Below are 15892 nucleotides of genomic sequence, written 5' to 3' on the forward strand. Positions count from 1 at the left end.
TTACACCTATAATGTTCCCATTATTCTAAACTGTCTTTCATTAAAGATGATTTTGCAGGGAGGTTCCTTCAGATTTGGGTGAGCAGCCAGGGAGGTCTGCCCTCCAGAAAGGAATTAAAAACAAAATGAGGCATTTCTCCAGAAGAAAAAAATTAATAGGAAGAATTTGAATTCTTGTATCTTTATCAGAAAGGAAATTTGAAATTGTGGCACCATTGAATTTTATTCTTTAGGTAAAAAAAATTCTTCAGCAAAAGTGCTCAAGGACAGAATTAAGACATCTTTTTTTTTTTCTTTTTTTTTTTAAGATTTATTTTTATTTATTTATTTAATTCCTCTCCCCCGGTTGTCTGTTTTCTGTGTCTTTTTGCTGCGTCTTGTTTCTTTGTCCGCTTCTCTTGTCGTCAGCGGCACGGGAAGTGTGGGCGGCGCCATTCCTCGGCAGGCTGCTCCCTCCTGCGCGCTGGGCGGCTCACCTTACGGGTGCACTCCTTGCGCGTGGGGCTCCCCTATGCGGGGGACACCCTTGCGTGGCACAGCACTCCTTGCGCGGCACAGCACTCCTTGCGCGCATCAGCACTGCACATGGGCCAGCTTCACACGGAAGACATCTTTTATCTGTGACCATTGTCTCGTGGATTAAAGTCATGGACTGAAAAGAAGTGAAATAGAACTGAATTTGTTTTATTTTTAATGAAAAAGAAAAAACTATTTTAAGAATTAATATTTGGAACATAAGATCAATTTAGTAAAACTAATACTTCAGTTCAAATACTCAGCTTTAATTCAAGTAAATCTACATTGTGGAATGGAAATTAATTAAATGTTTATTTAAGTTCCATTTTCTTACCAGTTTGGAAATACATGAAAGACAGAAGTAGGATAGTTCACTTAAAATTTAGAATCATTTTACTGAATATTTTTTACAATTTTAATTTTCAAATCAAATAGGACTTTTTTCTTTGTTTAATTGAATCCTTAAACCTAGTATTGGAAACATTATCAGTAAGGTATATAAGAATATAACACACATAGAAAGAGTAGAGTGGTTCTTATGATCCTGGTCTGTAAACATCAGAGGAACAAAAATCACATCTATGCTCAGGAACACTTGAAGTGGTAGATTTTGGGAATTTTTTTATGACAGAGTTGGGGAAATTTTCATGGTGGGAATATTGTCATGTGTAAGAAAGACTGTATATTATTTAAGTCACTAAAACCTATTGTTCCCCCACTTGGTAATTGGTGATATACAGGATGTATGGTACATTTTTGTTCCTCGTTGTGGCCTCTAATTATGCCTACTATAATTCCCTTAAATGAGAAAGAGTAAATATATGAGGATATTTACATCAGTTGACTTTTTTTTTTAGGAGGTCCTGGGAACTGAACCCAGGACCTTGTACATGGGAAGCAGGTGCTTAACCACTAAGATATGTCCACTCCCTAGTGAAAGTTGGTTTTTTCGTTTGTTTGTTTGTTTTTAGGAGGTACCGGGATTGAACCTGGGACCTGGTACATGGGAAGCAGGTGTTCAACCACTTGAACTGCAACTGCTTCCCACATTTTTGAGGACAAAAAGGGTTCTTAGAAAAAGAACAGAAGGGTTGGAATAAAATTATTGGGAAGAGGTAAATGAATGGAAGAAAATATATAGGAAACAGAGAGAGAGGAAGATCATATATCCTGGATCTAGAGAGAGGTTATTTTTCACTTATTTCCCATCTCCTGTCTTTCATTCTGGGTTGTATTACCCTACCTCTCCTACAGCTGCTGGAGAATTGATGCCATGCTCTATGGCCCATCTCTTGTTCCTCTGGTTCTGGAAGTAGTGGGAAGAGCTAAGCCTCTGAGTCAGGTTGGCATTGGTTCAGTAAAGGCTGTGCCCAAACCTATCTCTCATCCCCTAGGGAAGCTGAGATAGCAGGAAGCTATGGCAGTGACCTGGAGTAAAGGCAGATAGGACTGAGAAAATCCGAACTGGAACGGTTAGGTCCCTTAAGTTACTCTGTTCAGCCACTACAATATCATTCCTTCTGAATAGTCATCTCAGCCACAGACTTGACCAGTCAGAAACTGACCCTGGTACAAATGGATATTACTCATTTTGGTAACCAATCTATTCCAGCTTGAGCAATGTCACTACAGAAAGAAAGAAGTAACAAAGGTGTCTTGATATCCCCACTAATGGAGTTGTTTCTGAAGTTTAATGAACTAAACTGAATCAGAGCTCAGGAGCTTTTGAGCTCTTGAAAAATAAGCATTTTCAATGTAAACAATATGATCAATTCATTAAAATTCTGTTTAGGAAATATTCAAGTGCCTACTATGGAGAAAGAACTGATAGTTTTGGGGAATAAAATGATGAACAAGACAGAAGTGGACTTTATAGTTTAGTGGGATAACCGATATTAAATAAATGTGATAGTTTCTAACAGGTAAAGCACTGTGCTTTGGGTGTTTATAACTCCAGAGATTTAATTTAGTCCTTAATGGCCATGGGGACAATAGATGGCAGGTTCCTTCAAGGAAATCGTATTTAAACTAAAAGTTAAATGATGAATCAGGCAAAATAGAGGGTGAAGTTTGTACAGGCATGGCATATTTGAGAAAATGAGAAGTCTAGGATGGCCGGACTGTGTAGAGTGAGGAAGAGCTGGAATTAGTCAAGGTTGCATATATAGCCAAGGGTCAGATTGCAGAACTAGATTATGGATTTTGGCCTCTTAATAAGCACAGGAGAAGCCAGTGAAGAATGCCAAGCAAGCCCAAAAATAGTAACTATTTTAATGAGAAGCATCCAAAAATGTTTTGATTATTTAAAAATCTAGAGATAGAACGGGTTTTCCTGATAAACTGGCATTTCAAGATTTGGAAAGAGCAAGGTAGAAATTAATGCTTATTGAAGGGAACTGTGATCCCAGTATTAAGCTCATTTAACCCTGTTAGTGATTACTATTCTGTTTTACAGAGGTGGAAATAAAAACTCTGAGATCTCACACAAGATAGGAACATAGCTAGCAAATAATACTAGGATTTGAAATCCCATGCCCTTTCCAGTGTACCATGCTGTCTCTATTTCTACCATTCATGGTCTTCCTTAAATTCTAGGTTGAGATAACAAAGATGACAATTTCATTAGCTATGGGGAGCATTAAGGACTTTCAGAAGCCATACCACAGAATAGTTTTATAGAAGAGACTAAATCTTATTATTAGATTGGTGATTTGTGTTATTTAAGGCAGTGATCTCTTTGTCACACCCATCTCCTAATATGTAAATGTTTTTGAAGTTTTCTCTGTAAAGTGGTGCCAAACTGTCTAGGCTACAGATGTGCAGAACTGAGGACTTGTGTACAGGCCAACTTAAAACTCTTACAAAACAGCTTTATTTATTAAGAGTTTAGATATTAGATCTCTAATTTTAAACATAGATCTCTATAGTCCCCCTTGAGAACTATATCTAAAATACATATATTACTTGACTGTTATTCTGTTCATTTCTGAAAGGTGAATTAATTTTGATGACTGGATTTTTTAGTGAAACACTTAGGTTAAATATAATAGACATGAATTTTAACACTTCCTTCTAAGAAGTAATAATCAAAGTTTCTCTATTTTTACCTTTTAAATCATAAGCAACTTTACCACAGTCTTAACAGTCTTATCTTTCTAGATACAGAGAGTATAGAAAAGCACTATATTCCTATAACATTCAAATCTCAGCTCTGCTATTCCCCTCGCTCACTTACCCTGGGCAGGATATTTCACCTGTCTAAACATCATTTGCATCATCTAAGATAATCTATAATTGTTGTGAAATTGAAATGGACTTCTTTGGAAAGTACATGGCTCTTATCTGTCATACAGTAAGAGCTTGATAAATAGTAGTTAAATAGTATTTTAAAGATTCATATAGCCCAAACTTTTAATAGCATTATTTACTTTTGTTGTTATTTAACAATAAGACTTTTTAATCATATTTAAGAACTACTGAATTATTGTATATTCCATTAGAAATTTGATTTGTATTCTAGACAGATGGAACATTCATGGTTTAATAGGGCTTCCTTTGTACTAAAATTTTGCAGTTTAGGGCATGCTGATCTCATCTTATTTTTGTAGTAGGTGTTAAAAAGAGTAACTTAATATATTTTTCCCCTCACTTTTAGCTTGCTTATGAGATCATATCCTTTTTTCTTTGGTAAAGAATTCACCATATACCTTATTGTCTTATCTTTTAAATTATAACAAGACTTTATTACAACCAAAAAAAAAGAAATCTTCAATATGTATTTCCTTGAATAACTAATTAGAAGAAATATTTGGCCTTTTTTGTTAATGAGTTTAATATTATTTTCCTGTTGTTAATAAAAAATACCATTGAAACTTGTTACTAATCCTTTGAGAAGTCCAACAAACTTTTAAGGCTTAAAAGAGAAAACATGGCCATGGCAAATCAAAATAAAGACATTTCTTTTCTTTGAACATAAAGTATTCTGGATATGCTGAAATTTGAAGGAAAAATGATGAATGGCCTTCAAAATCTTGGGATCCACAAGGAAGATATGAGCAAATTTTTAAAATTAAATTCTCATGATTGGGAGCATAACTATGCATTAGACATTCGACATTCTTCTATAATGGTAAGTGTTCATGTAATTCCTTATTCTAACTTTTAGTAGATTTTAGGCATAACATAAAGCCAAATATTGACAGTGTTAACTTCCTGCCCTAATTGTGTATCTCCCAAGAAAACCCACTATATGTAATTATTTCACTATTCTGTGATACAGAAACTACCTACACTCTAATGATTTAAGGAACACTTACCTCTGTAAAACAGGGCTATGGATTCTGTGCCAGTGTTGTATTCACGTATATTAGTTTTACTAACTGACTGGTGTAAATATTTATAATACAAGGGGCTTAGTCACATTGGCTTATACCTTTTATTTAGGTCCAATTGCCTTACTTTTAAAGGCTCAGATTGGCATAGACATACATGTACCCACTGTGTCTATAAGAATTATTCTCCCTCCGTAACTGGAACCAGGGACCTGCATTGGCAGTGCAGTCCAGCTTTACACCATACCAGTGAAGGGAAGGGTAGGGGATGTGGCCAACAAGGGTGCTACCATATCCTACCATTTTAAAATTGCTTTTTTCTTGATTTAGTGCTTGCCTGTTAACTGTTTTGCAGAGATTTGAGAAAGTTGGTTCTGCCAGTTGCCCTGGAGTATTGCACACTGCCATCTTGATCCCACATGACTTCTCATTGCCTTTTTTTTTTTAAGGAGGTAGCGGGGTTTAAACTGTACCTTCTATATGGGAAGCAGGTGCTCAACCACTGAGCTATACTTGCTTTCCCTCATTGTCTTTTAAAATGCTAATAATTAAATACTTTTCCTATTATAAAATTATTTATTAAAAGTAATTTTCATATAGTTTTACTTGTGGCATAATAAATATATCAGTCAAAGAAGTGGATTGTGTTGGGGGGAAGGCTTAGTATAAAAGAACATGATCATTTATCATGTTCATTAATATGGTGAAAATCTGTCTTAGAAATGATTTCATTATTATCTGAATATAGCTTTCACAGATTTCTGGATTATTTTCTAGTGGATTAATGATTTAGAACATGATGATTTGTATGTCTCATGGCCTGCAAGTTATCAGGAACTTTTGAAGCCAGTATTCTTTGGAAGTATACCTTCTATGAGACGTAATATTCATAATTTGGTAAGTTTCGTATTTTGTAAATTTGGGTACCCCTTTATAAAGATATCAGTAACATTTTTAGATTACTCTGCTGTTGGAAAAATAGGTATGTGAGTTTTTAGGAAGGAAGGATTTGCTAGCAACAAGCTTTAGGTGGCATGGGTGATGAAGTACAGAAAGCTAATAGTTCACCTAAACTGCCTCTTATAATTCAGCCTTTGTATACTTTTATAAAATCAATATTAAGTTATATTAATTTATTACTTTTATATCTCCTCAAAGAACTTTATGATAGAACTTCCTTGTTCTATATTGTAAACTATTACTGATTAAAGTTTAGTATATTTCAGACAAAAATACATAAATATCACTTTATTGTCTATGCATGTAAGTTCATTATTGCAGTATTAAATATCTAAACAACCTTATGGGAGCTTTGAAATGTGTGGGTAACATCGAGGGCTTTATTTTTTTTCCACGTAGGAAGTAAATGTTTTATTTCCTGTATTATCTTTGTGTAAGAAGTTATTTTAATGCCATTTTTATCAGAAAACAATCTCTGTTTCTCTTTTTAAAAACTGTGCCACAGAAAATCCAACAATTATTTAGAATACTTCATGTAAAAGATATACTTTATACTATGCTCCCAAAAAACTAATATTAAATTCCATGAATAATTATCATTGGATGTTTAGTTTCTAGAACTCTTTCATAAATTGAAATTATTTCTTGGATACATTCTTTAAAATACAATTGCCAGAAGTTTCTAAAAAATTGTATCTTGAATTTCATACTTTCAGAATTTAGACTGAATTTGAATTTCATGAAAACTCTGAAACAAAATGGTAATTATATATCATCTACTTTTCTTTTAGGTTATGTTTATTGATCCTTCTCAAGAATATACCTTGGATTTTATAAAAATTGCTGAGCTGTTCTATTATCATAAAGTTCCTCTTAGGTAAATGCCAATATGTAACAACTGAAGGAACTCCACTGATACTCATACTGTGTTACTCAGAGTATTAATGTTTAATTCAAAGCAACATTTATTCCTGGTGCCCGATAAATCTTAGGTGTGTGATGAAGTATCATCTGCCTTTTTTGATAGACTCTGTTAATAAAAGCTGTATGAGAATCTTTATGAGAGAATGGTCTGATCACTTTGGGATCTCATAGGGAACTCCATTTCCCTCAGATTGTATTAAGATTACAAATTCCCTGTTTTCCAGGGAACAGGGTCCTTTGATAATGTCACAACCAAAAAGAGTTGACATTTTACAGTAATGCAGTAATTATGCAGACTTTGATAAATTAGGCATTACAAATCAAACTTTTTATCCCCTGTGCTAACACATTCCCTCCATCTGAATGTTTAGACTAATAATTTGTGAAAATATTGATTTCTTGTGGTTTAAAAAATAGTTGAGATATTCATGATTCATCTTCTTTTCCCAGAATTGGTTTTGTGTTCATTCTTAATGCAGATGATGAAGCTGATGGAACAACTGATGCTGGAGTTGCTCTTTGGCAAGCTTTCAACTATATCGCAGAACAACATGATGTATCACAAGCATTTATTTCCATAGTACATGTGAGTGTTGTACAATAGCTATAATTTCTTCATGACTGTATAGTTTTCTTATATATGACAATAATTATTTATTAGAGCATTTTAAAGTTTTATAAAAGTTATCATGAGGATTCATTCATGGGATGAATTTGATTCTTGTAACTCCTTATCCCCTCTTTATACATTAAGCAGTTGATGCTTTGCCAAAATAAGTTAATTTACTTGGGTTTAACCACCCATTAAAGTAATTTAAATTGTGTACATTCATTTAGAGGAAATCATATTAATAGAAAGTGAATTGTTGGGGATAAATTTGTGAACCAGGTCTTGAACAGAATCATGAAGAAAAAGATCATTGCAATGTTATTCTAAATGATAAAGTATCCAGATAATTAGGAACTGCAAATTGGTTTGAAAGAAGTAAGGTTGATTCCAAGCCTGGCAAAGAGATTGTATAAGAAAAATCAGAAATTGGTAAGCACTGATTTAAGAAGAAACAAGAGAATAGGCAGATTATTTGATAATCAAGGTTCTAAAGTGCTTATATGGCCTATAATCATAATAAAGAGCTATATTATTAAGAAAGTAATGTTATAGCTTAAAAATTATATTCATTGGACTTTGGCTGGTCAACTAAAGTTAAAATCAGGAATGGCCCTTCTTTAAACTCAGAAAGAAATTTCCATTGTACTGTAAATTTCCTGCCATAATTGCATATCTCCCAAGAAAACTGCTAAATATGTCATTATTTCACTGTCCTGTACCTACCCTCTAATGATTTAAGGGACCACTTTCCTCTGTAAAATAATGCTGTGGATTATGTGCCAATATGGTGTCGAAGTATATTATTTTCACTAACTGACTGGTGTAAATATTTCTAATATGAGAGGCTTATTCACATTGGCTTTTACTTTTATCAAGGTCCAAGTGCCTTACTTTTAAAGGCTCAGTTTGATATTCAAAAGATGAAAATCTGAAGATCTTCAGAAAGTATCTTTATCTAAGCTATTTTAATTTTATATATTAAATCTCTATTATAAGGCATTAGTATCAAATATTAAGTTGCATGTGATAGCTCATTTGTCAGTCGCTTGCCTTTTGAATTACTACTATGACATGTGTTTATAAAACCCAACTATTGCACTGGTTACACCATGAGTTCAATACAAAACATTGTAAAAGTAAGTATTAAATATGTGGCATAGGTTATAATTTGTGCTAAAGAATTTAAGAAATGGAGACAGAGAGTAAGATGGAGGTAGGGAGAAGGGGAAAGAGAAATAAATGAGGGAGGAGTGTGTTGCGAAAGAAAATTAGAATCTTCTGGGATTTAGAGGGTGAGAAATTTGGTGGTTATTCAAACCTTATATGCTGTTACCCAAATTTTTATATCTCAGTATCTCATAGAAAATCACAACCTTAAGTCAGGCAATAGTCTGTTGAAAGTGTATTGTTCCCTTTAGATGACTTAAAGTAGAAATATGGTCCACAATCACTAATGCACAGCCTCCTTAATGTAGAATTTGAGGACAATGTATTTTTAGTAAAATGTATGAATTATAAAATATATTTTAAAACTATTTCATTGCTTTTCAATGAGTAAATTTTCATCTGAATTAAATAATTTGAAAAGACCATAGCAGGAAAGAAGAGGGATATAGTATTATAGAATATGGCCATAATAATAATAAAATGTATAACATTATTAGAATGTAATAGAGAACTATGGAAGCATACATACAATATTTGTAGTAAAATGGTCTTATTGGTATCGCATATGTATTGTACAGCACCTATACACACTTAACAAATAATTTAATCTTTTCTCCTTACCTTAAAAGATTAAAGTTCAAAGAAATGTGTTTAGTGGATATTTGGTGAATGCATGGTTGAGAATGTAAAAATACTTTGACTAGCTTTTGTTCATGATGGGTAACCGGCAATGTACTAAAAGTCCCACAGTCAACAAATGAAGTAAGCCCAGAAGTCAATTTATCTTTCTGCCTAGATGCTCTTTCAGGACTGCAGAGCAAGTGGAAGAAACCCAAAGCACAGCAATATCTGGGATGAGAAGACTAAGACCTGGGTTATTATAGGGAAGTGGCTGGACTTTGTGGGGCAAAGTCCTAGGGACAATAGATATACAGAGAAGAAATGCCAGAAATCTGCCTAGAAGCTTTCCTTAAATGTTTAGAAAAAGACTAAACTGTACATTTTTAGGGTGAAACTTCATAAAGTTAAGCAGTGAAAAACTACTGAGAAAAAAATGCTACAGGGTGCTACAAATTGAACAACCACTAGGTATCATATAGGACTGGGAAATGTTTATATTCTCACAAACCAGAGTGGGGAGACTTTCTTGAATATCCAAGGCAATTAGTAGAGATTGTTAGAAAGTCCCTGATTTAGGATTATGGCTAACCAGCCCTAGAATAAAAGGCCCTGGATTTGCCTTAAAAAGGCTTTAGAAGAAGCCTTGAAGGGATGAAGCTACTTTATGAGTAAATTCATTGCCTTCTGAGCAGAACTCAACACATTTAAAATAGATTGTAACAAAATCCAAAATATTCAACAACATAATACCTAATGACTAACATATAATAAAAAATTACTAGATAGAAAAAAAAAATTGAGCAACAGTACTTGTGAAGATCAATATAGATCTAAATGAGAGGAGGACTATAGGAAGATGATGGAGTAGGAAATTTTAGGAATCAGTCCCTCCACCAAAATAACTACTGAAATGGCAGGAACTAAATGAATCAACCACTTTGAAATTCCTGTGTCTAGGGGAACACTGCAGCAGCCAGGGAGGAGTGCAAAGAAGCAGTTGGTAAATTGAATTAAAGACTACTACTTCAGATTGTTGTGGGCCACTCTAAGGGTGACCATTTTTCCAGTCTCCCTGGGGCAGAGGCAGTAGAGGAATCTTAAAAGGAATAACCATCCTCAAAACTAGGGAAAACAATTAAAGGGCTGCATTAACCAGGAAAATGTTGGTTTAAGAAAATAAAGCTTTAAAAGCTATAGAAGAGGTTGCTGGTGCCCCAGCCCCTCTACCACACAGGGTGGAGCTAACTTGGACTCCCATTTTTGGGTATCTGGGCCTGTTCCACATGGAGCAGAGTAGCCCCTGTGTGCATACTGGGATGAATGCATATTAGTGTCAGTCTGTCAGGTGGATGTCTAGGAAACTAAGCCAAGAAATGTGTCTCAGACTCCCATTCCAGAGTTTTTCCTGAAGGCAGAGGAGCACATGGCAGACAGCGGAAGAGTATGAGATATAATTAAATTAAAACAACCTAAGACAAAGGACTGCCTGCATTAAGTCACTGTGAAGAGCACCCAGGAGGGGGAGGAGGTCTATTCCAAAAGGAGTAGATAGGGAATGTTCACTCAAACTGCAGTGGAGTGTACATGGAAAATCTTGGGACCTCTAGCAAGCACAAGCCCAGGAGAAGAAGCAGGTTCCCCAGTTCCAGCTCTGTATAGGCTCAGATAAACCAGAGAGGACCGACCCTGCACTTCCCATTTGCCTTGGGTTGATCTGCTTGATCAGAAGGCTAAGCTCTGATGGAGACCACCAGCCAAAACAGAGCCAGTTTGCAAAGAGAGTAAAAGATACTTTTTGCCTTGGATTGTTTGCTGTGATTATCTTCTGGCATTCAAGAATATTTCTGTCATACTCAGTGGTGAAAGGCTGACAGCTTTCCCTTTAAGATCAGGAACAAGACCAGGATGCTCACTGTCATCACTGTTTTTTCAACATTTTACTAGAAATTCTAGTTAGAGGAATTAGGCAAGAAAAAACAAGTAAAATGTATCCAAATTGGTAAGGAAGAAGTAAAATTTTCCCTGGTTTCAGGAGACATGATCCTATATGCAAAAAATCCTAAAAGTTCACGATAAAGCTGTTGAAACTAATAAATGAATTCAGCAAAGTGGTGATATACAAGATCAAAATGCAAAACTCGTTTGTATTTCTATATGCTAGTAATGAACAATCTGAAGAAGAAATCAAGGGGAAAAAAAACCATTTATGATAGCAACTAAAAGAATGAAATATTTAGGAATACATCTAGCCAATGATGTAAAGGACTTGCACACAGAAAACTAGAAGACATTGCTAAAAGAAATTAAAACATAGAAATAAAAGGCCTAAATAAATGGAAAGATACTGTGTTCATGGATTAAAAGACTGAATATTGTTAAGAAGTCCATTTTACCCAAAGCAATTTGTAGATTCAGTATCTACCATATGGGAGGCCCTGGGTTCATGTCCCAGGGCCTCCTTGTGAAGGCAAAACTGGCCCATGTGCCGCAGAGAGCTGGCGGCCCATGCACATGGAGAGCTGGCGCAGCAAGATGACACAACAAAAGGGAGACAAGCAGATTTAGGAAAAAAACGCAGCGAATGGGCACAGAAGCAATAACAGAAGAAAAGGAACAAGCTGCAAAGGGTGGGGGGAAATAAATAAGTAAACAAACAAATAAATAAACCTTCAAAGAAGAAAAGATTTCAACAGCCTTCTTTGCAGAAATGGAAAAGCCCATTCATCAAATCTATATGTTAGAGTAAAGGGCCCTGAATAGCCAAAGTTATCTGGAAAATAAGAATGAAATTGGAGGACTCATACTTTCCAATCTTAAAACTTAGTACAAAGCCATTGTAATAAATACGTTTTTTTAAAAAAACATGGTGGGGAGCAAATGTAGCTCAGGTGGTTGAGTACCTGCTTCTCATGTACAACGTTCTAAGTTCAATCCCCAGTATCTCCTTAAAACACGCACATACACATACAGCCACACAAACAGCATGGTATTGGCACAAGGAAAGACATAGACAAATAAAATCAAATTAAGAGTTCAGAAACAAACTTTCATATTTCTAACCAACCAATTTTAACAAGGGCGTCAAGTCCACTCAATGGGGTAAGAATAGTCTCTTCAACAAAGGAGGCTGAGAAAACAGATGTCCATGTGCAAAACAATGAAGAGGGACCCTTACCTTATATCATATATAAAAGTCAACTCAATCACAGACTTAAATATAAGAACCAAAATTATAAAACTCCTAGAAGAAAACAGGGAAACATCATCAGGACCTTGTGTTAGGCAACAGTTTCTTAGACTTTACACCCAAAGTACAAACAACAATGGAAAAACAGATAAATAGGACCCTTTCAAAATTAAAAACTTGTGTACATAAAGGACTTTATCATTAAAGTGAAAAGATGACCCACACAGTGGGGGAAAATACTATTGTGTGATCTCACTGATATGAAATAATTAGAATAAGCAAACTCACAGAACAGAATCTAGAAGATAGGTTACCAGGGGACATGCTAGGTCTAGGGAATGGGACTTAATGGTTAAATTTCATACCGTATCTATTTGGGCATAAATTTTGGTAATAGATAAGGGTGATGATTGCACAGCATTGTGAACATAACAGCACTGAATTATATATTTGAAGGTGGTTAAAAGGGGAAATTTTATGTTGTATATATGTCACTAGAATAAAACTTTTTTAAAAACAGGACTTATAATCAGTGAACCTTTATTTAAAACAATAGACAGTAGTTAATATACAGTTATTTAAAGTGTTTTTTATGAGTTATGAGTAACGTACCACACTAATGCAAGATGTTAGTAATAGGGTAGTTGTGATGGTTTGAATTTGGTGACTTCCAAAAAGAGAAAGATTGTGTTTTTGAAACAATCCATTTCTGTGAGTGTGTGGGGCCCTTGAAATTTGGTTGAGAGTCATTTGATTAAATTACTTGATAAGATTGCTTTAGGGCTTTTGATTGGTTCAAGTCAGGGAGGCGTGAGCCAACTTGGGTCTCCCCCCTCTTGCTGGGACTGATAAAAACAGACACATAAAGAAAGAAATGACACAGACAAAAAGGTAAAGGAAGGAAAAGATCAAATGCAGTATTTGATCTGAACGTGAGAGAAAAGACTCCAGTTTTGCCCACAGCTGAGCTGCCATGAGAGAAGTGCCCAAGAGGCTCAAAGAACCTGAAGCCCAGGGAGAAATGAGCCATATGTCTGATAGCTGGCAGCTGAACTCGGGAAGGAAACAGAACAGCTGAGACTGATAGAGGTTGCCCAGAAAGAGAGTAGCCCAATGTGTCGTTGCCCTCATCCGATCTCCAGGAAAGAGTTGATTCTGGAGGGGAAGGCAGAGACCTTGGCAGAGATTAGTGACTATCATGCTTTACCTTGTAGCAGTTGACTTTGGTGAGAAAGTGTCCCTGCTGATGTCTTAATTTGGACCTTTCACAACCTCGGAATTGTAAGCTTTTTCCCCAGATGAATTCCCAATATAAAAGCCAACACATTTCTGATACTTTGCAGCAACAGCTCTTTTGCAACCTAAAGCAGTGACAGTGGTATATGGCAATTCTGTATTTTATGAATGATTTTTTTTGTAAATCTACAACTTCTCTGACTAAACAATGATAGACCTTTACCTCCATTATGCATATATAATAGCATACATATATTTATATATTCAATTTTTAAAGTTTAGAAAACAAATTAAATTCCTGGGTAATTAAAATATTTATTTTGGGTAGGGAATGGTTAGATTTTTATAAGTTTCTAATATCATGAAGAAGGTTAACAAATTGACTTGCATCTTTTTTTTCTCAATTTATATAGCAAGGTAAAAATTTAAACAGTACAATGGAAAATATATAGTATCTCGCAGAAACTGTCTACAAACAGTCTTGTTTCTTCTTTCTGATATATAATAACTTGCATTTAGGTTGGTAACATTTAACATTTCGTTTAGCCAATGAAATGTTAATGAAGATAACATGCATTTCCAAGCTTGGTATTAAATATATCATGATGTCCTCCATGATATCTCTTTTTTTCTTTTACCAGCTGATTATATACAGTTATAAAATGAAGACTGACAGATTTCATTGAAAACAAAATCCAGCTACATTGTGTTTCATTTAGGACATATGTAAGGAAAGAACTCCTGGTATGACAGAATGAGGAGTTCAATAAATCCTCTGCCCCTTAAATTACTATGAAACTAGACAGTAATGTAAAAAGAAGCATCTATCTGGGCTCAAAATCACTTACAGGGGAACAACAACAGCCTTAATGGCTGACTTCTTATCAGAAAGAATAGAGGCCAAAAGGCATTGGAATGGCATCTTGAAAATGTGGAAAGAAAAATGTTAATCAAAAAATCCTGTATTCAGCAAAACTGTCCTTCAAAAATGAAGGTGAAATAAGGTTGTTCAAAGATAAACAAAAAGTGAGCGACTTCATTACTGTTTCACAGAAATAACTAATGGCAATCCTTCAGGCTGAAAAATAATGACATGAAATGGTATTTCAGATTCCCAGGAAAAAATGAAATCGTAATGGTAACGGAAATTTAAACATGTGGGTAAATAAAAGGCTTTATAGATTTTTTCCTCCCTTCTTTTTTTCTTTAAAAGACAAAAATATTGAGTAAAAGAAAAGTTCTAACTTATATAGGTGTAATATATATGAAAATAATTGCACAAAGGAAGAGAAAGGAAATGGAGCTGTTTTGGAGCTAAGATTCTATACTTTGTAGGATTAAATTATCATTAATATAAAATAGATTGTGGGAAATTCAGATGCATATTGTAATTCATAGAGCGAGCACAAAGAAAATAAGTTAAAATATAGATTTGGGAAGCGGATGTGACTCAAGCATTTGGATGCCTACCTACCACATGCAAAGTCTCGGATTCGGTTCTTGCTGCTGCCTAAAGAAGAAGAGGCAGACAGTGAGCTGACATGATGAACTGGTTGGCAAGCTGATGCAACAAGATGACTCAGCGAGGAGACACAACTAGGAAACACGATGAGAGATACAACAAGCAGGGTGCAGATGTGGCTCAAGTGATTGGGTACCTCTCTTCCACATGGGAGGTCCCGGGTTGGTTCCCAGTGCCTCCTAAAAAGAAGACAAGCAGACACAGAGAGCACACAATGAACAGACATAGCAGACAGCGAGCATAAATAGTGAGGGGATGGAGAATTAAAATAATTTTTTTAAAAAACTATATAAAATATATATGTAGATTTTAAAAATCAACATAAGAGAACAGAAGTGGCTGAAGTGATTAGGCACCTCCTTCCCATACAGGAGGCCCTGGGTTCGGTTCCCAGTGTCTCCTTGAAAAAAAAAAAGACAAGCAGACAACAAGTGCAGACAACAAGGAGGGAGTAAAATAAATAAAAATAAATATAAAAAATAATTAAACATAATAGCATAAAATGTATAATGCAAATATTGATAGCAATGGAGAGATCTACCAGCATAGATTATTTTAATTTATCTCTTAGTAATTGGTAGGTGAAGCAAATAAAAAAATGGGTAAATATATATGACTTGACAGTACAGTTAACAAGGGGCAATTATTGAACAAATACAGAAACCCAAGTCCAAAATTTAAGTAATATACATTTTAATCTAATGCATTAGTATACACAAACTTTATAAAAGTATCTGTGTAGAGAGCGGATGTGGCTCAAGCAGTTGAGTTCCCGCCTCCCACATGGGAGGTCCTGGTGCCTTCTGTAGAAACAAAAC

At 34.9% G+C, this 15892-nt stretch overlaps 1 protein-coding gene across 1 annotated transcript in view; it reads left to right on the plus strand.

Moving 5' to 3' along the window:
- The window catches only part of UGGT2 (UDP-glucose glycoprotein glucosyltransferase 2), a 287143-nt gene that overhangs the window by 124445 nt on the left and 146806 nt on the right, over positions 1-15892 (plus strand). The window contains exons 12-15 of the mRNA XM_004463565.5: positions 4495-4645; positions 5625-5744; positions 6599-6684; positions 7182-7317. Coding sequence (XP_004463622.2) covers positions 4495-4645; positions 5625-5744; positions 6599-6684; positions 7182-7317 — 493 coding nt within the window. The remainder of the gene's footprint in view (positions 1-4494; positions 4646-5624; positions 5745-6598; positions 6685-7181; positions 7318-15892) is intronic.

This window comes from Dasypus novemcinctus, chromosome 15 (genome assembly GCF_030445035.2).
Source record: "Dasypus novemcinctus isolate mDasNov1 chromosome 15, mDasNov1.1.hap2, whole genome shotgun sequence".
NCBI classification, from domain to species: Eukaryota; Metazoa; Chordata; class Mammalia; order Cingulata; family Dasypodidae; genus Dasypus; species Dasypus novemcinctus.